At 45.0% G+C, this 21,477-nt stretch overlaps 1 protein-coding gene across 3 annotated transcripts in view; it reads right to left on the bottom strand.

The window, feature by feature from the left end:
• The window catches only part of CEP43 (centrosomal protein 43), a 29,724-nt gene extending 9,838 nt beyond the window's left edge, over positions 1-19,886 (bottom strand). The window contains exons 1-8 of one of the 3 annotated variants that reach the window (XM_045776205.2): positions 19,707-19,886; positions 19,136-19,189; positions 15,620-15,674; positions 14,866-14,954; positions 14,305-14,442; positions 9,556-9,636; positions 7,098-7,157; positions 260-483 (exon numbers count right to left, since the gene is read on the bottom strand). In XM_045776205.2, the coding sequence (XP_045632161.1) occupies positions 260-483; positions 7,098-7,157; positions 9,556-9,636; positions 14,305-14,442; positions 14,866-14,954; positions 15,620-15,674; positions 19,136-19,189; positions 19,707-19,808 (803 nt within the window). In that variant the 5' untranslated portion in view covers positions 19,809-19,886. Of the gene's footprint in view, positions 1-259; positions 487-7,097; positions 7,158-9,555; positions 9,637-14,304; positions 14,443-14,865; positions 14,955-15,619; positions 15,675-19,135; positions 19,190-19,706 lie in introns of all 3 variants that reach the window. The other 2 variants (XM_045776204.2, XM_045776206.2) reach the window with 2 other exon arrangements.
• Positions 19,887-21,477: the final 1,591 nt, after the last annotated feature.

The raw sequence follows: 21,477 nt of genomic DNA, 5'->3' as shown, positions 1-21,477 counted from the left end.
GGCAGGGGCTCTGCCTGTGTTCTCACTGCACAGCTTGTGCCTGGAACAGCACTCGGTCTACACTTCCTACAGAAACCATGAATGTCTACATTTTTACCCGCTGGAGTGTTTTACAACCTAAAAGGCTTTAAGGACAGAAAATCAGACTTCTATATGCAATAATTACAAAAGATTCAGTGCTCTTTTTTCAAATATAAAATACTCAGAAATTGTATTTTTAAGACTCTAGTTTGATAATCAAAAAACACAGTTTACTCACCAACCGTAAGTTTTTTCTGGTTTAGGAATGGGATCATCAAAGAAAGAATCCCCTTCCATATCATCTTCATCTGGACAAAGACCAGCTTTGTCTTTGACATCTAGACTTTTGTTACTTAAGAAAGATCCAATTTTTGTTTCGTGGGCCAGCAGGTGGAGGCCGTTTTTGCTCTTTGGTTCTGATGAGGAGACACTTGTATCACTCTGACTAGCATCACTGCTGGCCTTCTAGAAAAAGAGAATGGGAAAGAGGTTTCCTTGGTGAAATAAAACATGAATAAGCTATCTTAAATAGCAAAACATCACATGAGCATACACAAATCTGTGTCTATGTGTGCAAGTGCGTGAGGGGGAGACTAACCCCGGACCTAACAGTTCACCCCCAGAGTTCATAGCATGGCCAACTTCTGAAGGAGAAAATGTCAACAGTGATGTGTTTATGCCATTCTTCGTCGCCCTCCCTAAATGGAAATATCTCTACCTATCCCATTTATAAACAACTTCTGCATTTCCTCTTACGTACACATCACTCCTTCGAAAATTATCTTAAAAATTCGTAAATTTCCAACTTGCAGAAAGGAGAAGGCATTACTAGTAACGAAGGAAGATTAGTTACATAAATGAACCAAGTACTACAGTGCCCATGAGTAAAAACAGCAGTTTTCCACCTGGTGCAAATACGGCAGGTGTCAAGGTGAAAGATGCCACCTTTCCCATGGCCATCCGAAGGTAGACTGGCTACTGAAAGCACTGGTCTGAGTTCAGACTCTCAGTTAACTTCCTCTCACGCCCAGGGACCTGTGCACCTAGAGGTCTCTGGGCATCTTGAATCATACAAAACACTCAAGCATTTTTATGCCCGTCCCGCTGATCTGGTGATGTTGGCACAAACAGCCCAGTGTGTTTCTTGCTGCACAATGCCATTTTACTCCATGCTTGGTCAGACTGTCTACGTCACAACCACAGAAATAACAGCACACACAAACCACCATGCTGGTCACAACACAGGGAGCTGACATTTTTGGAGAGCCTTCCCGTCTTTCACAGGTTATCCCTTCTCACCCTCAGAAGCAGCCTATGGTGTGGAGGAGCGGGTTCTGGTTTCTCCACAGACATGGAAGAGGAGGCATGCAGACATTTCAGTCACATGCCAAGGTCCCCAGAAAGTGAAAGGGTCAGGTCAATACGGAAGTCTGATTCCAGAGCTTAGCTCTTAACACTTATGTCAGGCTATTCATTTGAGTCGTATGAAATTACAGTTTCTGTGGGTTCAAACGGACAACTCCCGAAGATTCAGCCTCATAGTTGGTGTGTGCGACGCCTGTGGTGTGCAAGAAGACTCCTCTGTGTGGTGCACGGGGCAGGCCGGCCACACTCGACTACTCACCACGAGCCTAAGGAATGGAACACTCACAGGAAGGAGAGGAGTGTGCCCAAGAATTCAACCAGAGCAGTCTTCCCCAAACCTGGCTACTGCAAGGAGCTAAGAGAGAAGGCATGTGCAGCTGGGGAGGAGGACTGCCCTTCCATGATGTGCAGAGACAGAATGGGGTGTGTGTGGGGGTGTGTGTGTGTGTGTGTGTGTGTGTGTGTGAAGAGGCACGGTCACACACTTTCACACTAGGTCGAGGCCAGATTAGCTGACCGCGGACAAGACACATGTATACAATTTCTAGGGCCTTGTACACTGCTGTACATTCTGGAAGTTATTAATACAGAGAAGTTAATTATCATTAACACCAAGTTATCATCCTTTAGACAACACAGGATATTTTCAAAGGGCAGACAAATTTTACAACTTCCTAACAAATTTCTTGAAATTTTCCTGGTATGATCAAATACAGAGAAAAGCACTACCCACTTACATATTCCTTAGATTCATGCCCACTGTAATTTATGATTTATAAATGTTGAAAACTGGATTTATATATTTTCAAAGACATATGCATTTGGAAATAAATACTGAGTCTTGTGATATGTAAACCCATTTACAATTATAGATCCTGAGAGATCTACTCTCTCCATCAAAACACTCCTGAGAAAACTGAGGAGAGACTGGTGTGAAATAAAATGGAATGTACGTGTAATGCAACTTTACAAAAACTGTAATTATTCCAATAAAGTCCGCCTTCCCCATGAATTCACACATTACCAACATAACCTAAGTCCACATGATGAACTATCTAAACTTAGTTACTAACATCTATCCATGACTAGTTTTTGACTGGTTTCAGCAAGACCTCTGCTATAGGAACAAAGACTAGTTAGAGGAAGACAAGTTTCATGGACAAGCACACTCTGACGTTCAGCACAATATATATTTTTAAAAATCATAGTTTGTTTTAAAGCTATAGTTCTAGTTATCTAGGGAGTAAAATTTAAAAACATTGGATCTGTTTCGGAACTCTTCTCAAAATCCATTTCTAAACCACACAGAAATGTGTCATCTTAACTATGGCTACCTGTTTACCAAAAGGACCATTACTCAGTTGGGTTACTAAGGAATTCACTAAACTGAATTCCAAATCACTTTTTACAGTTAGAAAAAAATTCACACCAAGAGAAAGATTTATCAAAACATCTATAAATTAACATGCAAGTACTATAAAACTTTAAGAGCAATTTCCATGCAGGAAATCCAAATCTTTTGGGCAATAAGAAATCAAGTCATAACATAAACCTGGGATCTGTTTAAAAAACCTTACGTTTTAAGGCATTGTCTGGGGATTTTTGTTGTTACACTTACTTCAAACAGTGCTTAATTTTAGCTATTTAGATTCCTCCTGAATCTTAGCTCCAGTTTATCCACATCTAGGTGGTAGGAAAGGAAGTAACTACTGTTTACGTGTGTAAGACAAAGGCTTGCCTTGGAATTCACTCCCCGGACAGTCTCCCAGGCCTTAGCAGGTGTTACAGGTTAAACAGTGTCTCCCAAAACAGAAGAGGAGGCCCTAACTCCCATGCTTCAGAGCGTGCCCTTACTTACACAAAGGGTCACAACAGATGTAACTAGTTATGATGGGTCATGCTGCAGGAGGCAGGCCTCTAACCCACCGCGCCCGGTAAGCAACGAGAGGACGCTCGGGAGAACACATGTGAGCAGGCCAGCAGGATGGGGTGATGGGTCTACAAGGCAAGGAACGCCTAGGACGGCCGGCAGGAGTTCCTCCCAGCCCACAGGACGAGCCAGCTGTGCAGATACCTGATTCCAAACCTGCAGCCTCCAGAACCGCGAGACCCAAACGTCTGCTGTCTTAAGTCACCCAGTTTGTGCACATTGTCACAGCAGCCCTGCGTATAGGTGTGTATAATAAGTAACTAAAACCTGTAATAAAGTTTGTCTTTCAGAAAACCGAGAGATCTACTGAACAGCACGAAAGCAGTCATTAAATTCCCTTGGCCCAATCTCAAGACTAAAACTTCATGGTGAATTCGTGTGAAGTTGCAAGAAAGTTCTAGCATACACTTAATGGTCTACACACACACTTACACATCTGGATTTCAGTCATTTCTAGACTAACAGAAAACAAGCCTCACAGAGAAACACGTTTCACAGTGAAAATAACTACAAAGTTCCCAGGAGCCAAAACATGAATTATCACCACAGCATCTTAAGAACCTAAAAAAAAAAATAGTAATTTTGCTTTTCCAAGCTCATAACAGAGAAACATCAAAGCTAAAGAAATACCCCAGTTTTACAAAAGTATTCTAAAAATGCATGGATATTAACTCCCTTCCTCACCCACACCTCAAGGCCCTAGCTCCCCTCTCCCACCCCAACAAAGGTCTCTTCTTGACCCGAGTTAAACAATTTTACCACAGCTGTAACACGCATATATTTAAAATGTATTCATCTAGAATGTAAACACTGTAGGATACTAGCATCACAAAACTAACATTTAAATTCCTCTAAAAACTCAGTTTTTCTAGAAAACCTCTGTCGCTATGATCTACGACCACCTGTAATTCCTGTAGATGCACCGTATCTCTGGCTCTGACACCAGACTTGAAAACAACCCTCCGCACAGCTGCTCTGCTCCATCACCCAATCCAGCCAGCAGCCTGGGGGCCAGCAGGGAGTCCCGCTGTCCAGTCTCGGATCTGAAGCAGCCAGGCACTGGGAGCTGGCCAGGCACAAGGGCTATGGGCTTAGTGCTGGGAATGCTGTTCACCCATGGATGTATTCATCCATCCGGATGGGGGTGTGTGTGGGTGTGTGAGGGAATGACAGTGCTTGGTTTATCTAGAAAGCCCCGAGGAGACTGAAAAGACCCACAAATATGCCCTCCCTCCCACCCCCAAACATACACACATCGTGGATTTCAATACCGCCCTCCGTCAGCATCAAGTTGGGCTTAACCCAGAATTTTGAAAACAAGTAGTAACAAATTAAAAAACATCCTTTTTTAGGAACTCAAAGCAAAAAATACCTCTACACACACTAGTTTTAAAACACCTAAGAGCTGATTACAAAAAGGATGACCTTTCCTATCAAAACAAAAACTAACATCTTAAATAAGTTAGTAGAACCTACCAAAAGTCTGCTGTCATTTTTGATGTGACATTTTTTTTCCGTAGACAACTGGCACCACGTTTGGTAGAACAAAAGGTTTACAACAAAATAGACCATTACAGAGGATACCTCAGAAGTAAGTGTTAATATGTACTTGGAATGTTTAAAGAAACACCCTCCCACCGAATACTACTCCAGCGAGTACTCCAATTCTCCCATCCATCCTTTACTGTCTCACGACAGTCACAAAAAACCAGAAACGTAACTTTCATTTGCACCTAACTTAAATTCCTTCAAAAACCTTCTATTCTGCTCTGCATGTTGACAGGTTTATAACAGCAGGTACAAATCAGCTATTTATACACACGCACACATGAGTGATCTTTAAAGTTCTTTTCTAATATGAATACAACTTCTCTGAAAGCCGCCAAGGATCTCTGAATGAGCTATTAACACTGTGCCTTCCGGTATGCAAAAGAAGTAACAAGACACATCAACAGTCCTTGCTCAGTGCCCTGGGCTCTCCTGCTACCCTGCTCATGGTCCCTACATTGCACGCCTGGCTCGTGGCAGGCAGGGTTACCACTTACAGCTTTACACAACTGGGAAATGCCACCCAGCTCCCCCGTGAATGGCTCCCCATGGAGCCTTGCTGCGTATCTCAACCACTTCATGCAGCTTGGCATTCAAATATTAAGATGTTAAGAATGTTAGGTTATTAAGGATCTGCAAACCTACTGCATGCACGGGGCAAAGCAGAAAGGCTGAGGAATGAAGAGCTATGGGCTCATCCGCCAGGCTGGAAACAGGCAATAATACAGACTTAGAAAGGGTATAATACAGACTTAGAAAGGCAATTCAGAAACAAAATCAAGGAAGTAGAAGGAAAAAAAAGGTTTCAAAGTGACTAAGTATCTTGGGTCAACAATACAAAAAATGAAATAAAAGGGGCCGAACTGATAGCCTACAATTCCAGAGCAGGGGCCCATCCGGATTCCTCAGTCACCCCCGAGGTCAGGGGAGCCTATGAGGCCTGCTCGCTACACAATAAGGGATAAAGTCTGGGCCCACCACGGCTGCATGGTGAAAAGTGAAAAGTGAAAATTCATCTTTTAATGTGCTTTGGTTTAGACAACGTATAAACTTCCAAATGTTTTAACCAATAAATGATAAAAACTTAATACTATGAAATATGCTTTTAACTTTCTTAAAAATTTTAGTCCAAGAAATTGATTACAAGTATCTTTAAAAATACGCCATTTTATATTCTTAGCCATCTTTCTTAAGGTGGGTCTCACCTCTCCCATTAGACCGTCACCTGCTGCAGCGGGGCCCACAACGACACTGTCTTGCCCGCAGCCCTCCACACGGCAGCTCATAGGAGCTAAGTGGTCACACATACTCGCTAAATAACACTCGAGAATGTCTCCTCGTGCAGTAACACATAAAAATAATGTGAACAAATGGAACGGGAATTCACCAGTGAAGCCACTAGAACTAAAGCCAGCTAAAACAGCAAATACAATTTTTAAAAACCCTTTAATTTTGAAGGTCTTCAATAATCTGTACATAAACTAAGATTCAATAAACCGAAGATTCTCACAGCACTAAAATTAAATATCTTAAGTATCTTATTCTAAACAAGTGTGAGAGATATACTGACAGTAGTGCTTCTAAGACCTGTAATATTTAGATTTTAAAAGCAGCTAATCTACTGGCTTAGTTGATTTTTGTCATGTTTTGGGGAGGGGAAAAAAGCAGCCGAGGCCCCATCACTGCAGAATCAGCTCGCCCAGCCCTGCGTGTCCCCGTGGGTCTCCTCTGAGCCAGAGCTTCAAGGGGAGGCTAATCAACATGCAATGGTTCCATACGCTGCCGAATGCTCACCACCATCAAAAATGTCTTGAAAGAAACTTAGTTTAGCCTTTAATTTATCAATTGAAACTTATCCAAAAAGTAGTTTGATACTCTTATTTATCTCAGATAAAAATCATAACGGTAAGAATATGTATATGACCATCCATTCAAAAAGAAAAAAATATTTTCAACTTTATTGCCAACAAAACAAGGAATTCTCAAAACTGACAGCACATTCTTAAAATCCAACAGTATGATTTTCACCTGGATAAAAATCAGAAAGTCAAATTACTTTTTGCTTTATGCCCCGTGGCTTGATCATATTCTGATTACAGCCAGAAGACAGTGACACTGGCACAGAACACCGAACCCTGGGCCAACAGCGATTCAGCACCCACTGGGAGGCCCGCAGAGCTGGCGGTCTGCTGTGGCCCAGGCTGCGTTTTCCCTCCGCCCTCATGCATGTTACCTTGGCACCAGACTTCTGCCCGCTTGTCTTCTTCTTACCTTGTCCTTTATACCTTGGTATCTGAGCATGAGAATAAAATGACATTTTACCAAAAAGTATAAATCTTTACAAAGAAACTAATTCATAACCAAACTAATAAAGTTTCCTAGTAGAAAAGCTCTCAAGGGGGTGCCTGGGTGGCTCAGACGGTGAACCGTCTGCCTTCAGCTCGGGTCATAATCCCAGGGTCCTGGAATTCAGTCCTGCATTGGGCTCCCCGCTCAACGGGGAGTCTGCTTGGCCCTCTCCCTCTGCCTGCCACTCCCCTTGCTTTTTCTCTGTCAAATAAATAAATAAAATCTTAAAAAAAAAAAAAGAAAGAAAAAGAAAAGCTCTTAAGAATGGAAAACCTAATCAGTAAGTTCCTTTCTGAAATCCACAATTTTTTTTCTCGTTCCTTAATTCTCTTCTCCTCCAGTGGTTCACCCTGCGTGGAACTACCACGCCTCGCAGTGGCTCGGTCCCATGTCTCCGCCTTGCCCCACGGCAGCCGAGTGCAGAACCACGCTTCGGTCTGCGTCCGCGGCAAAGCCAGTCCTGGCCTCTGGAGCAGCCTTCCCTAAGAGCTGTCCTGGCCTCGCCTGGCCTTGCTCGGGAGTACACAAAGCAGGTTCCTGGGGGTCGGGCTGGACCCTTGGCTTGGCCACAACGTCCCACAGCCCCGAGTGCTCTCTGTGGGCGCCCAGCCTGACCAGGTACCCTGAGAGCCCAAGATGATTCAAAGACTGAGAGAGAAAAGACAGCTGACAAAAAAAGGTGAAACCCCCAATCCACATCCTCAGAACTACAAGGAACTGCAGCTCCCCTGCCACCAGAAGGCTCCCCTTGACACGAGTCAGCCGTGGCCCTGAGGGCTCAGCCACCGCCCCCATGGGCCTCCCTGTCACACGGGAAGGTGACGGGGTGGCGAGCACAAGGGGACAGCTGAGGACAGCTTACTGCTCTCCAAATCCACCTTTAAAACTACCAGCACTTCTCTGTATTTAAGGCACCATTTCCTAACTGACTTAAAAGATTCTCATCATAATTCTTAGATCCTGAAAATAAAATTTGTGTAGAGAAAATCTGTCAAAGACTTTAATCTGTTATCCTGAAGACACACCACATGTAGAAGGTTCATATTGTTAATATGCTTTACAAAATCATAATTTGCTAAAAAGAGAACTTCCAAATAGCTCAATGCTATAGGTACTGATAATTTGGAATATGCGTTAATTTTAACCCCTTCACAGCCAGACATGTTCACAAAAAGCAAAGCTTTTTTACTAAGGCTCCTATATCTGACAATTTATTTAAAGGGACTTTTTAAATTTACTCACAACCTTGATCTCTCTATAACCACGGTGACAGCGACGCATGAGCATCGAGGGAAACCCTCTTCACAGGGAAGGCTAACTAGATCTGAGAGAGAGGGGACAACTACAAACAGCATGATGGTCTCTTCCCTCGGCTGGAAATAAAGCATAAAATCCTTTGATTTCCAAATTGAAAAAATGAAAAGGAGCAATGCCATCAAAGATCCAGCAACAAAACAGGGACCACTCATTGGTGTGGGCCTGGCATCTGAAAGAGAGAGAAACCCTCCAGAAGTCACCTAACTGAAGAAGTACAACTGTGCCCACAAGCCACTGCGACACCAGCGTGCTCGTAATGCGTGCGCCAGGGCATCACCTCATCCTGCAAAATGGAAATCACGGCACAGTCACATCCCAACCTGACCCCAAGCCATCCTTGGGTAGGACTGGCTGGTTCTACCAACGCACAGGGCACTGCAACCAGTCACGAGACAACATATCCCCTAACAATCATGTTCTACCCGTTCCATGATCCTGGACTTCAAATTCCAGTGTTCCACTCAGCATTTTTCTCCAGTATGGCAAATCCCTGCAGTCAGAAGGCCTTAACTTTAACCCATAAACCACACACACACACACACACACACACACACACCCAGAGCACACATATTTTCTTATAAATCCTCAAAATAGCTCATTAATATAAAAAAAACACTTTAATTTACAATTCTAAACTGGTCATCCATCTACAATAATTAACACAACAATATTCTGGAATAATAGTCTGGAACCTAGTATCCTCAAGTTAGGAATTTATAAAAGAAAAGTAAATTCCCTTGTCAATTGAGGAAGAAAATTTTCGAAGTACCAAATGAGTCCAAATAGCCCACAATTCTGTAATTCAATAGTGCATTCCTTTCTATGACACAAAATTCAACACGCTGCACCAATAAAGTGAAATAATCGCTTTAAATGTATGCTTCACCAAGGGGAAAAAAGCAATTTCAAGAAACTAGGCAGCAATTGCATTACAACACAAGACCTGGAACAAGGAAGACGAGGGAGAGAAAAGCAGAGCCTGGTGCAGTCTGAGCACAGAGTCCTCATGCCCGCGGCCCACTCACCTTACTGGGACTGCTGTGAGCACTTGTTTTGCCTTCTGGTGACTTTGGTGGAGAATGGACATCAGATAGATCTAGTGCACCCTAAAATATTTCATAGTTTTAAGATTAAAACATATTTAAAAAAAAAAAAAACATAAATATACTATTATGCCTCAACAGAATTTTAGCATTTAAGACCACTACACAATATTGGTGTTTTTAACTCTTTCTAAACAATGTAAATATTCTTATTAGATTCTCCCCAATTTTACCCAAACAAAAACAAAACAAAACACACTTAGAGTCTAATTACCTAAGTATTAGACTCAGTCACCTTGAACAGGCCGCTGCTCAGTTGTGGGTCCAACGTGCCCTAGACGAAGCCCTCGCCCAGTCCCAGCGGTCAGTGCCAGGCCCGTCCCATGATTCGCACACATCTACTCTTTCACCCTTCTCTGGACTTGGGGCCTCCTTCACTTTGTCCCCAGAATATCAAACAGCGACTCTCCTGAGACACGTCACCCTCTTCAAAGGACCATACTCCCCTCCCTCCTCTGCACACTCATGCTATTTTCTCATCTCTTAGAGCACGGGGGCTCGTCCAGCCACGTCACCAAACTGCTCCGCACCGCACCGCACCCCATGGCCCCAGACCGCACGGCACCGCACGGCATGGCAGTGTCACACAACCACCAGCTTCAGGGCACGCGCCGGTCACTTCTCAGCACTATGCTAAACACAAGGAGAGACGTTTAAACATTTCTTGAACGGAAATGACCACCTAAAATTCATCCACTACATCATTACCAGCTCTGTGCACTGTGTGCATGTTAAATATTGGTTATTTTGCTTATAAAAATCCTACTGATGACTACAGCTCTTTAAATATGAAAGTGTGCTGCTCTTCATACCTTCTGCTCCTCCCTCCAGCTACGTGACTTCTGGTGCGGCATCGTGTTCTCGCAGGCTGAAACCCTTATTTCACCTGTGCAAAGTTTTCTTCTTCCCTTATTACCCTCTGAGACCCTAACCCTCTGCCATAATATTAATTTACCAAGTCTTGTTGCTTCTTCCTTTAAAGGGGAATCTTTACCTGTCCATTTATTTCTGTATTTACTGCCACCATTCCTGTCTAGGTTTGCCTTCTTGTGGATTTCACTTCTTCCAGTCTTTGAACTTCTTCCAATTTTACCATCTAACCTTCACAAATTCATCTTCCAAAGGAGTATGTCCTCTGTATAAAAGTGCAAAAGCTTCCCACTGACCTTGAACATGTTATCTGTTAAGAATCCCTGTTGGGGTGCCTGGGTGGCTCAGTTGGTTGAGCGTCTAACTCTTGGTTTCAGCTCAGGTCATGATCTCAGGGTCATGGGATCCAGCCCCTTGTTGGGGCTCCACACTCAGCGGGGAGTCTCCTTCAGATTCTTTCTCCCTCTGCCCCTCCCCACCATGTGTGCTTTCTCTAACATAAATAAATGAATCTTTAAAGAGAAAAGAAGAAGAAGAATCCCCGTTGGGTTGGACCCTGCAAAGGATACAAAGGTGAGACCAAGCCCTTGTCCCCAGCCGAGGGATGATGTGGGGAGGGCCAGGCAACCGCAGAGCCCTGAAGAGCCAGGCACTCAGCTACACAGCTTCCCCCAGAGAGGGAAGGAGGCGGAACAAGAGGAATCATCCCAGAAGGCAGAGTGGCAGACAGACTGTGAACGACAACATTCCACAGCTGAGTATGGGGATGATGCACCATTTCAGGTGGAAAGCAGAGGAGGAGAAGGCAAGAAAGCAAAAGCCACTTTCAAGTACAAGCAAGTCTGGCTGAAGCACAAGGTTCCACATTTCAAAAAAAGGCACAAGGCTAGAAAGACGAGTAGGCACCACATCACGCAGGATCTTAACATCAAGGCTGAGGAATCTGGAAACTATCTAGTTGCCATTACACAGTGACTACAATTTTTAAAGAGGAAAGGACTAGATAAAGGGCTGAGCTTTAAAATGAAGTCAGCAAGCAGGAAGGGTGCAGACTGACTGCTGACAGTGCCAGCAGAGGTGCTGGGGAGCAGGACCGGAGTGACTGCAAGGTGCTCACGGGGACGCAGGGGGCTGACCCGGGGCAGCGCAGCAAACAACAAGTGCTGTGATTCTCCACGCTGGGGCACACCCAACACTGCAAAATCAACTCAAAGTCATGGTAAAGAACATGGGGCACCGCAACCTGATTAAGGTGGTTTGAAAATGCACTTTTGGTAAAAGCATCACTGAGTTCAATGCGCTGAATCCACAGCTAGTGTTCTTCTCCAGCATCAGAAGGCAAAGGTTAATAAAACCTAAGGACAGGTTTCCCCTCAAAAATATAAAGACTAGTGAAGATGGAAAAGCCTAAATGGACACCTGTCAGTTCCCTATTTTAAATATGAATTTGACCATTGATTTGTGTTTACACAGACACACAACCAATTAAAATGACATACCCCAATACGAAGAGGGGAAATGCAGCAAAGAATGGGTATTTCATAATGGTTTCAAACTTTAAAGAAGTAAAACAATGATCTCTTGAAGCTATAAAGATCTTCTGTGTTCGTTTGCCAGAAACCCAGCTCTGAACTAGGGTAAACTGACTGGGGAGGCTTCGGGTCCACCAATCAGAAAGACATACAAACAACACGTTTATTGAGTTTTCGTTTTGAGATCGACCCAACTAGACAAGAAATCTCTGAGTGGGTCTCAGTTTGAGGCAGACGCTCTGTCTAGCAGCAAACCGAGAGCTTTCCGGTAATCGAGCTTGCTTTCTTCCACAGCGAGCTGCTGGTACGGGAGGGAGAGAGACTCCTTCCTGACAGAAGCACTGACCCGAGGGCACAGGCAGAGAGGCAGCTCCTCAGACTGAAACCGAGGAGTCACAGAAGCACAATCCACACAAACAGAGGCATCTGGAGCAAGAACTGGAACTGGGTGGTTATTTGGGAGGACGCAGATTTTTCACCTTTTGCAACTTCCACTTTGCTAGAATGAAGGATTCAAACGTGTTAGTGAGCTAGACAAGGGTCTGTGTGGTGAATACCCGGAGGTCTGGTTTCACGCTGGGGAAGGTCTGAGGGCGACCGAGGGAGTCCTCAGACAGTAACGAGAACAAAACAAGCGACAAACGATGATAAACGCAAATACCTGTAGATCCCTAACACGCGAAGCTTCCCTATCCTGACTCCCCTCAGTGTCACCACCACCCGCAAGGCTGTTGTTTCCATCATCCCCATTTCATGAGTGACAAACTTAAAGCACATGGAGGTTAAGTGACTTCAGAGTCACACACAGGACATGGCAGAGCTGGGACATGACCCCAAGCATCCTAGCTCAGAGCCCACGCTCATACTCGTGTGCTAAGGAAAGGCACACCAGAGAAGGGGGCCGCCTGCACCGTGGAGAGCTGAACCCAAGAGCTGCTGCAGCAACCCCCACCCCCCGCCACACCCCACTTTCTGCTGCAGCACCCCCCTTCTCACCCGAGCCCCACCCCTGTTGCAGCGCACCCCCCTGCTTCCTGCTGCAGTGCCCCGTTCCCCACAGCACCCCCCTCCCCACTCCAGCACCCAGCCCAGCGCCCAGCCACAGCACCCTGCTCCTGGCCCCAGCTCCCGGCAGCCTTCCTAGTACACCTTCCCAGTCTTCTCCTCCATTCTCACATTAAGACTGAGTTTAATAAAATTTCCACTTGAAAAACCACTGCTCCCCTTTAACTAAAACTGATTTGACTCCAAAAATGTGCGGTACTAACCATTTACTGTACGCTCCGTCTATGATCATAAGCCATCACTTACACGTCCATTTCCTTATGGGAGCATATTTTATCTTTAGTAACTCTCAATTTTCTAGTCTATGAAATATCTTTTCATTCAAAGGACCTATTTGTTATGCCCTACATGCAACAGGTGTTCAGTTAGGCTCTCCTGATGTTCAAAGATTCTAATAGAAAACATGCTCCGAGACTCTCCACACAGAGCGCAGTAAGTACGCAACCCCCTCCCCCACATTCTTACTTAAAACCAGTGACTAAAAGCACATGCTTAACTGGGTGTCTGAGACAGCTATAACATGGTCCACGTCTGTGAAACGGTATCTCTATGTAAAACTAACATCTGTAACTAGAAATCAGACTTAATCTCATTTGCAGATTTCTAAAGAGAAGGAGCAAGAGAGGCAGTAGAAAATGGAAGTTTGAAAATGTTTACAAACTAAGCACAATCAACAGCTTCAACAGCTTTAAGTCTAGTTTTAAAAGGCCCTTAAGTTCAAAAACTTATCAGTTAGCCTCTAATTCAGCCCTGTTTTGTTTAAAATGGTAACAAGACAATAACTAAGGAGTTGAGTGTTCTCCGAACTTGACACGCACTATCCCGTGCCTCAAGCCTCACAATGCCCACGAGGTGGCCCGCTCTCCCCATCCTACACAGGGGGAGCTGGGGCGGGGCCTGCACCTCCAAAACCAAAGGCTTGTTGGTGGAGGAGCTGCAGCCGGTCCGCACAGCCTGACCCCTGACCCCAGCACTCCTGAGTGTCCATCTGCAGCACGAGCACGGCACCAGACTCAGCGGCCATGTCTCTAATTACCATTAAAATGTGCATTTATATGATCTGAGTGTGTTTTGTTTTGTTTTTAAGGAACAGCTTCTTTCCACTGAAACTCTGATTCACTATGTATGCAAAACTCCACATGGCTACGCTGAGCAGCCAATAATTAAAATAGAAAAAGATAACAGAGACTAGCATTACACTTACCTCCCCATTGACGGCCCCTTTTTCTTTCTGTTGACAACGTCTGATCACTTCTAATAATAAAGGTCCACCCACAGTACCTTCTGCTTCAATAATACCTAGATCTCGGGCTAAATTCTCTCGACCTTCAAGACCTTGAAACTAGGGAAGAAGATATAAATGCACAAAAATATGCACATTAGTTTCAGAGATTAAAGAAAAATATTTTTGGAACTTAAAGATACCTTTAAACTCATTTTCCTAATGAACAAAATGCCCATTTAAAAAAATTATATATTTCTTTTAACCAAGTCTCTACATCAAGTCTCCATGAATGGATGTAGTCTGACATCAGAACATATTAATTCTACAAAACACTCCTTTCGAAGTTCTACGAAGCAGCATGGGTACCAGCTATCTACAGCTCAGATGGCTTTAAAAAAAAAACAGATAATCAACTACAAAAAATAATCTATATGCAAGACCCTATAAAGGTGTCAAATTTTGTTACGTTTCAGGTTATAATGAACTCATTTGTATCAAGGATGGTTTCAAAGGACAGATGTAAAAAATCATGACTCTTACTGTGCTGGTTTCAGGCTGAAAAACGGCCAAGGTGAAGTCAAGATTGAAAAACTGGAGAAACTCTGCAACGAGACTCGCCGCCAGCCGGCCTGCGGGACGTGAGGCAGAGAGCACACCCGTGAGAGCCCTGAAGCCCCTTCCCTAACCCCGCCAAGTAGGAGTAACTCATTCACTGAAGAAAAGAGGCTTCTAAATTGCTTAAATTATAAATTTATCTTTGAAGAACACCAGTAACGAAAATCTCAGTCTCATGTTTTCGTTAGGATCACCTGTTTGAAGCTATCACTAAAACAACATGACGTCTCGTAAGTGGATTAGAGTATTCTGCTTCTTATAGTAAAACTGGTTTTAACCAACAATTTCCCATGACCAAGAATATTCAAAACAACTTAACAGTTGTACAATAAAATACAATCTTAAAATGAAAACCTCTAAGAATCACAGACTTCAAAAAACATCAAGAAACTCTTTGGGGCACCTGGGGCTCAGTCGGTTAGGTGTCCGCCTCTGGCTCCAGGTCACAATCTCAGGGTCCTGGGATCGAGTCCGTGTCGAGCTCCCTGTGTCGGGCTCCCCACTGAGAGGGAAGTCTGCTCTTTCTCTCTCCCTCTGCCCCTCCAACCCCCTTCATGTGCTCTCTAATAAATAAATAAAATCCTAAAAAAAAAAATCTGAACTCTTCTCTCCTAAATAGAGTCAAGATTTGAAAATTCGGAGACAGACAAAATAAACAAGAACAAACTAAACATCTTACCATCTTTCGTATTTAAAAACTTTCTCAGGCTCTCATTGACTAGAGGAGTTTTGTTCTGTTAAAAAAATGAAATATTATGTCATGCGTTTATCCTAAAAACAACTACAAAATGTGGTTTAAAGTTTAATTTTTTGGCAGAGATGTAAGTAAAATATGGTCACTCATAATTATGTTTAAACCCACTTCACAACTACTGATTACTGCAGGAATTCTTTCACGCTATTTAATATCTCAAAGCTAATAAAATGAAACTACACATGAAAATTTGTATTTTTAATTTTTAAATATTCCACGAATTGTTTATTAAACTACTTTAGAAGCTAGATCTTCAGATACTCATGTGAAATGGCATTACATTTACTTAGAAAAACAACTGTTTATTATTCTAAATACATGTTGACATTTTGTCACCACAGGTATCTAACATTTATAGCATGCCTGCTGGGAGCAGGACTCAAATTACACACTTGCTATTCGCAGCTCAGCAGCAGCATGTGACATGATTTTATGTAGTGCATAGGCCAACGTATTTTTGCCACTGGAGGTTTATTTGAATAAATACAGGAAAAATACTTCTAGCTCACTCAAGCTTCTTCAAGCAGACTGAATGAATTATAGGTATAACAACAGTCTCATAGTCTGCTGATGGGATTGAAAATGGTGCAATCACTTTGGAAAGTAGTCTAGTAATGTTTTAGAGTTAGTACCCCTACTATATGACCCATCTGTAGGCATTTTCACAAAAGAAAAGCACAGACCCAAGCAAAGACGTGTACGTGAATGCTCACAGAAGCCCTACTTATAATACTAGAAAACTGGAAACAAGCCAAATGCTCATCAACAGATGAATGACTAAACAAACTGTCACATATCCATACAATAGACACTACACAGGGAAAGACAGAATGAACTATTAATACAAAGGACAATATGAACGAATCCAAATGCGTTATGCTGAATGAATGCAGCCAGATCAAAAAAGAACAGAGAGTCTGTGTGGTAGGATGCCACATGTAGGGCTCTTATATACACACGTGGCCCCAGGATGTGTGGTGGGGGAGGGTGTTACAAAGGGGTTTGAGGAAGCTTTCAAGGGTCAAGGATATTGACTGTTTCAAGGTTGCATGAATGTATTAAAATGTAACACACTGTACATTTCGGTATACCGGGTTTACTGTAGGTCAATTGCACCTCAATAAAGTTGTTTTTAAAAAACACAAAAAAGACAAGGAGGTTGATCTAGGGTAGGTTGGTCCAGGAAATTTTAAGACACTGAGCCAACTGAAATATTTAAAGAAAATGAAGGAACAAGAGCAGACGTGTATTATGAACACCAAACTAGGAGCACAGCAGAGAAAGGACTTCAGGAAGATGGTGAAGGACACAAGCAAAGGGGAGACTGGAGAGAAGGACGGGATAAAGCAAACTGCAAAAGAAATAGCTCAGCTTAGGGTAAGAGGGCAGCAGAGAACCTCCTTGGCTCAGCTACAGAGCTGCCAGACAGAACCAGGTGACTGACTGGATGCAGAGAAAGAGGAGCAAGGGCCAGACAACTCTCAGATTTCTTGCTTGGATAAGCAGCAGTCCCCATAAGCAAGATCAGTCCAGCAGGCAGGGTCACACATGGGTCTGAAGCTCATGATATGGATAAGGATACAGGGCTGAAGTTACCAGTATAATTAAGGTCACCCAGGGAGAGAACACAGAATGAGAGCTACTGGATAATACACCAAGGATTTAAAGTCAGGTGTAGAGGAAAAAGATCGTGTGAAAGAAACCAAGGAGTGCTCAAAAGGAAAAAAGAGAAGAGAACAGAAAAAAGTCCCAAAAATTAAGGGAGATTTTCAGGAAAGAAGGGAGGAATTAAGAATGTCAAATGCCACAAAAAAACAACCAAGTTAAGAACTAACACAGGTAAGAACTAAAATATACTCAGTAAGGAGATTCTTCTTGACCCCAGCAAAGGAAAGTCCTTAGATGTAGAAGATTTAAGACGAATTTAAGTGGATTTAAGATGTTACTGTATTAAAGGGTGCCTGGAACATAAGAAGACATACACATTCTTTCAAAATTCGACTGTGAGGGGGAAAAAAATTGAGTGGTATTAAAAGCAGGGAATGAGTTAAGGAAAACAGCTTTCTCCTTGAGAAAGATACAAACATGTTTCTACGCTCAAGAAAAGAACCAATAGCAAGGGAGAGGCCAAAGACACAGCAAATGGCTGAGGAGCTGAGAATACCTGGAAGGCAAAACCCAGAGAAAATGACTATTCTTGGACAAGACAAAGAATCCTCCACCAAAGCAGGAAGGAAAGAAGTACGGTTACATACAGATGCAGGGCAGCTTTTTCTGAGCTGAGTGATAGATCTGCAGGGGAAGACACAAAAAGTCTGGACCTGGTGCTCATATTTTCAGTGAAGGAAGAGACAGGGCCGGAGGCTTACAGCGCGGGAAACAGGAGAGGTAGAAGGCTAGAGCGCAGCCAAGGAGTTCTGAGTGAAGAGGACTCACGGCCTGCTTAGACCCTCGATGAGGCAGGTACCCACCCGTTAGTCACAGCAACAGTCCAGTGGTGGGTGACCGCTCTAGCGCATGCACGGCAAGAGGAGGGAGAGGAGTTAGTTTGCTCAATTAAATGACGTTTGCAGGTTTTCCCAGAGCGAGTACGGCTGTAAGGCCAGGAAGCTGTGGTTTCTTAGACATGGACCATGGGGTCCAGACAAGTCAAGAACAGAAGGCAGCTGAGAGAAGACTGACACTTGGAAAAACATATAAGAACCAAGAATTGAAGTACTTCATGAAGTTAAAGAGGGGCAGACACCTAAGTCTAAAGACGTGAGGAGGAGATTAGACGCATTTGTCACAGAGCAAGGTGAAGACCCTCATTATGGAGTAATTCTTGCTGACAAGTTCCAGGATATGTATTCAGAGTGGTGGGAAGACGTGAGGTAGAGAAAAAAACTAAATGCACTTATATAAAGAAGTGGTTGGACTTTTGACAGTGACAAAGAGCACATGATTTTAAAATAACTGGGTTGTCAGATAGTTGAGAAAAGTTGCATTCTATATTCCCCCCACCTGGTGGGCATTCACAATTCACAAAAGCCTCTCCCTTGCTATTGGTTCTTTTCTTGAGCATAGAAACATGTTTGTATCTTTCTCAAGGAGAAAGCTGTTTTCCTTAACTCATTCCCTGCTTTTAATTCACAATTAAAGGGTCTGCAGGATCCTGCAGCAAACTCATTGACAATGGAACCTTTTATTCAGGGAGCTCCCTCCGACCTTGTTTTTCAGATTTCCCCTATGGAAAGGCATCTACGCCACCTACGATTTACTACTGGCCCCAGAGTTACTATGGTACCTTGACTTTCTTTAGACTACTTCAAATGCCTCTCCTCCCATAAAGAAATGCAATTCTTAGTAGTTCAAAATCATCCCCGGCTACACCCTAATGTAAGTAGTATTTTAGAATGGCGTCTAATTAGAAATTAAACATAAACAAATACGGTTTCATACCTCTACTTTTTCTTGCTCTTCTAGTGCTAAAAACACAGCTGCTCGGAGTTCAGCCTTTTTTAAAAAGAAAAAGGTAAAGGAACAAAAATTGTTTCAAGGCAATTTTCATAACAAGAAGTGCATACGACGTAAGTTCCACAGGCACCATCCCCACCACCTAAAAGCCAAAAAGCGAAAACTAACGAAGACAGCAACGCCTAGCGGGCAGGTGCAGAGAGATCAGAATGCACCGTGAGGTGTGCTCCCGCAGAAAGCCCCCCGCTACTCCCCCGGCCCGGTCCCAGCGCCCATCCGGGCGGCTGAGCCCCGCTTTCGCGTCCGCGACCTCACGCCAGCCACCGCCCAACAGCTGCGGCGAGAGCCGGCCTCCCGTCCCGCACCCCGGGAGCGCACCCTCAGCCTCTGCCCGGCCCGCCCCGCGAGACCCGGCCAGGCCCGGCAGGGAGCCGCCCCCCGCCCGCGGCCCACACGCGGCCCCGCGCGACCCTTTGTGACGCCCGCCGCCCGCACAGGCCCTGCGGCCCGCGGGCGCAGCCGGCAACTCCCCGCTGCCCAGCCCGGCCCGGCCTACCTTGATGCGGTTCAGGACCCCGCTGTTCTCCAGCGTCTGCACCAGCAGGTCTCGCAGCTCCGTGTCCTCCTCCGGCACCACCGCGGCCGCCGTCGCCGCCATCTTGCTTCTCCAAGACAACCGCCCAAGCCGCGCCAACGGCCAACGGCCGCCGCAGATTCCGCACGCCGCGCGGCGACGCGGCCGAGGCCACGCCCCCCGCGCCGGCGCGCAGCCCGCCCTCACGTCGGGGGCGGGGCCGAGGGGGAACGCAGAGGGGCGGGGCCCCTGTGTCCGTGGGGGCGTGGCCTGTGGCTGGGGCGGCGTTCTGTGTCCGTGACTGGCCTCCGCCGGAGGTGGGAGTTTCGAGCGCGGCGGTGGAGGTGGCCACGCAGCGCTGCTGTGCCGCGTCATTAAAATTGTATTACATCGCACGCATAACTAAACTGTGTGCTGTGACCGTTAGACGCGTTCGCACAGGGCGAAAGGGACGCCCGGTCCTGCTCAGCCAGCCCCGGGCGGGGCGGGCCGGGGAGGGCGGAGGATCTGTGTCCGAGGCACTTGGCAGGCTACCTGTGCAGACACGCGGCAGCTGGGAAAGTCCTGATATCCGCCTCATTTCCGCCGTGCTGCGTGTACACATGCACGCGGGTGTGTGTGCACACGCTCACCGCGCTAGAGCCTGCACACACGGGCATGATGCGTGTGTGTACATGTGCTCATGCAAAGAGAGCATGTGCAGACTTGGGGTGTGTGTGCACGCGCTCACCGAGACACAGCGTGTACACGTATGCCTGTGTGTGCACACGCTCACCGCTAGAGCCCGTACGTGCATGCGTGCATGTATGTGTGCGTGTGTGCACGCGCTCACAGAGAGAGACCGGGAGCATGTAACCGATAAGCCTGAAGGGGGTAGAGGGAGCCTTCCCACTCCATGTCAATTATAGGAACAACTGCCAGTTACAGATCTCAGGAGAATAGAGCCCCACAGGACAGAATCGTCAACTACAGGCCCCAACAAGAAAAACTGTGCACTGCACCTCCCACAAAAAAATCCACCACAGCTGCAGTTCAGCCAATGAGAAATCATCCCCACCCTGAACTCTTGCTTTTCTCCAAAGGGCTTTGGTTCAGAACATCCCCTTCCAATCTCCTCCTTCTCCATAAAATAATGTTCCTCTCCTTTGTTTGAGGGACCTGCCCATGGTTTTGCCATAGCTTGCATGTCCTAAATTGCAGTTCTCTGTCATTAACAAATAAACCCATTTTTGCTGGTAAAAAACTAGCAAGCAAACAAAAAAACACGTGACTTCCATTTTTAAGGTTAACAATACATGCGTGTATGTGTGAGTCTGTGCACGTGCACGCAGAGACAGCATGCATGTCTGTGCTGGAGTACAATGCAGCTTACATGCGGGTGTCCAACACGCAATTGTACTGTTCTTTACACTCCGAATGTTTCAGTAGTTTTGCAATAACGTGCTGATGAAAGTGAGGGAATCCAGAACTATGAGGAAGCTGAGTAAGAGAAAGTGCGGACTCTAGAATCCTATAGGCCCTGGGGACCCTGCCTAGGTCTGTAGTAGGTCCTAGGAATCTTTTTCACAGCCCAGGTGACTGTAATGCCGGTGGTGGGTCTGCACATTATTGTGTAAAGGAAGAAAGCAGAAGTGGAGGTTTTCCGCCTCCCCCAGCTCTTCTCCCCGCTAGCAGCATCTGTTAAAATTGGTATTGCCTTTCCAGACAACCTTATATAAAAATGTGTTCCATGCACGCATACTTCTCCCGTTCC

This window comes from Ursus americanus, chromosome 11, assembly GCF_024610735.1.
Source record: "Ursus americanus isolate L20-20 chromosome 11, mUrsAme1.1.p, whole genome shotgun sequence".
NCBI classification, from domain to species: domain Eukaryota; kingdom Metazoa; phylum Chordata; class Mammalia; order Carnivora; family Ursidae; genus Ursus; species Ursus americanus.
Note: the sequence above shows the minus strand (reverse complement) of the source record. Positions and strands in the feature narration are given on the sequence as shown.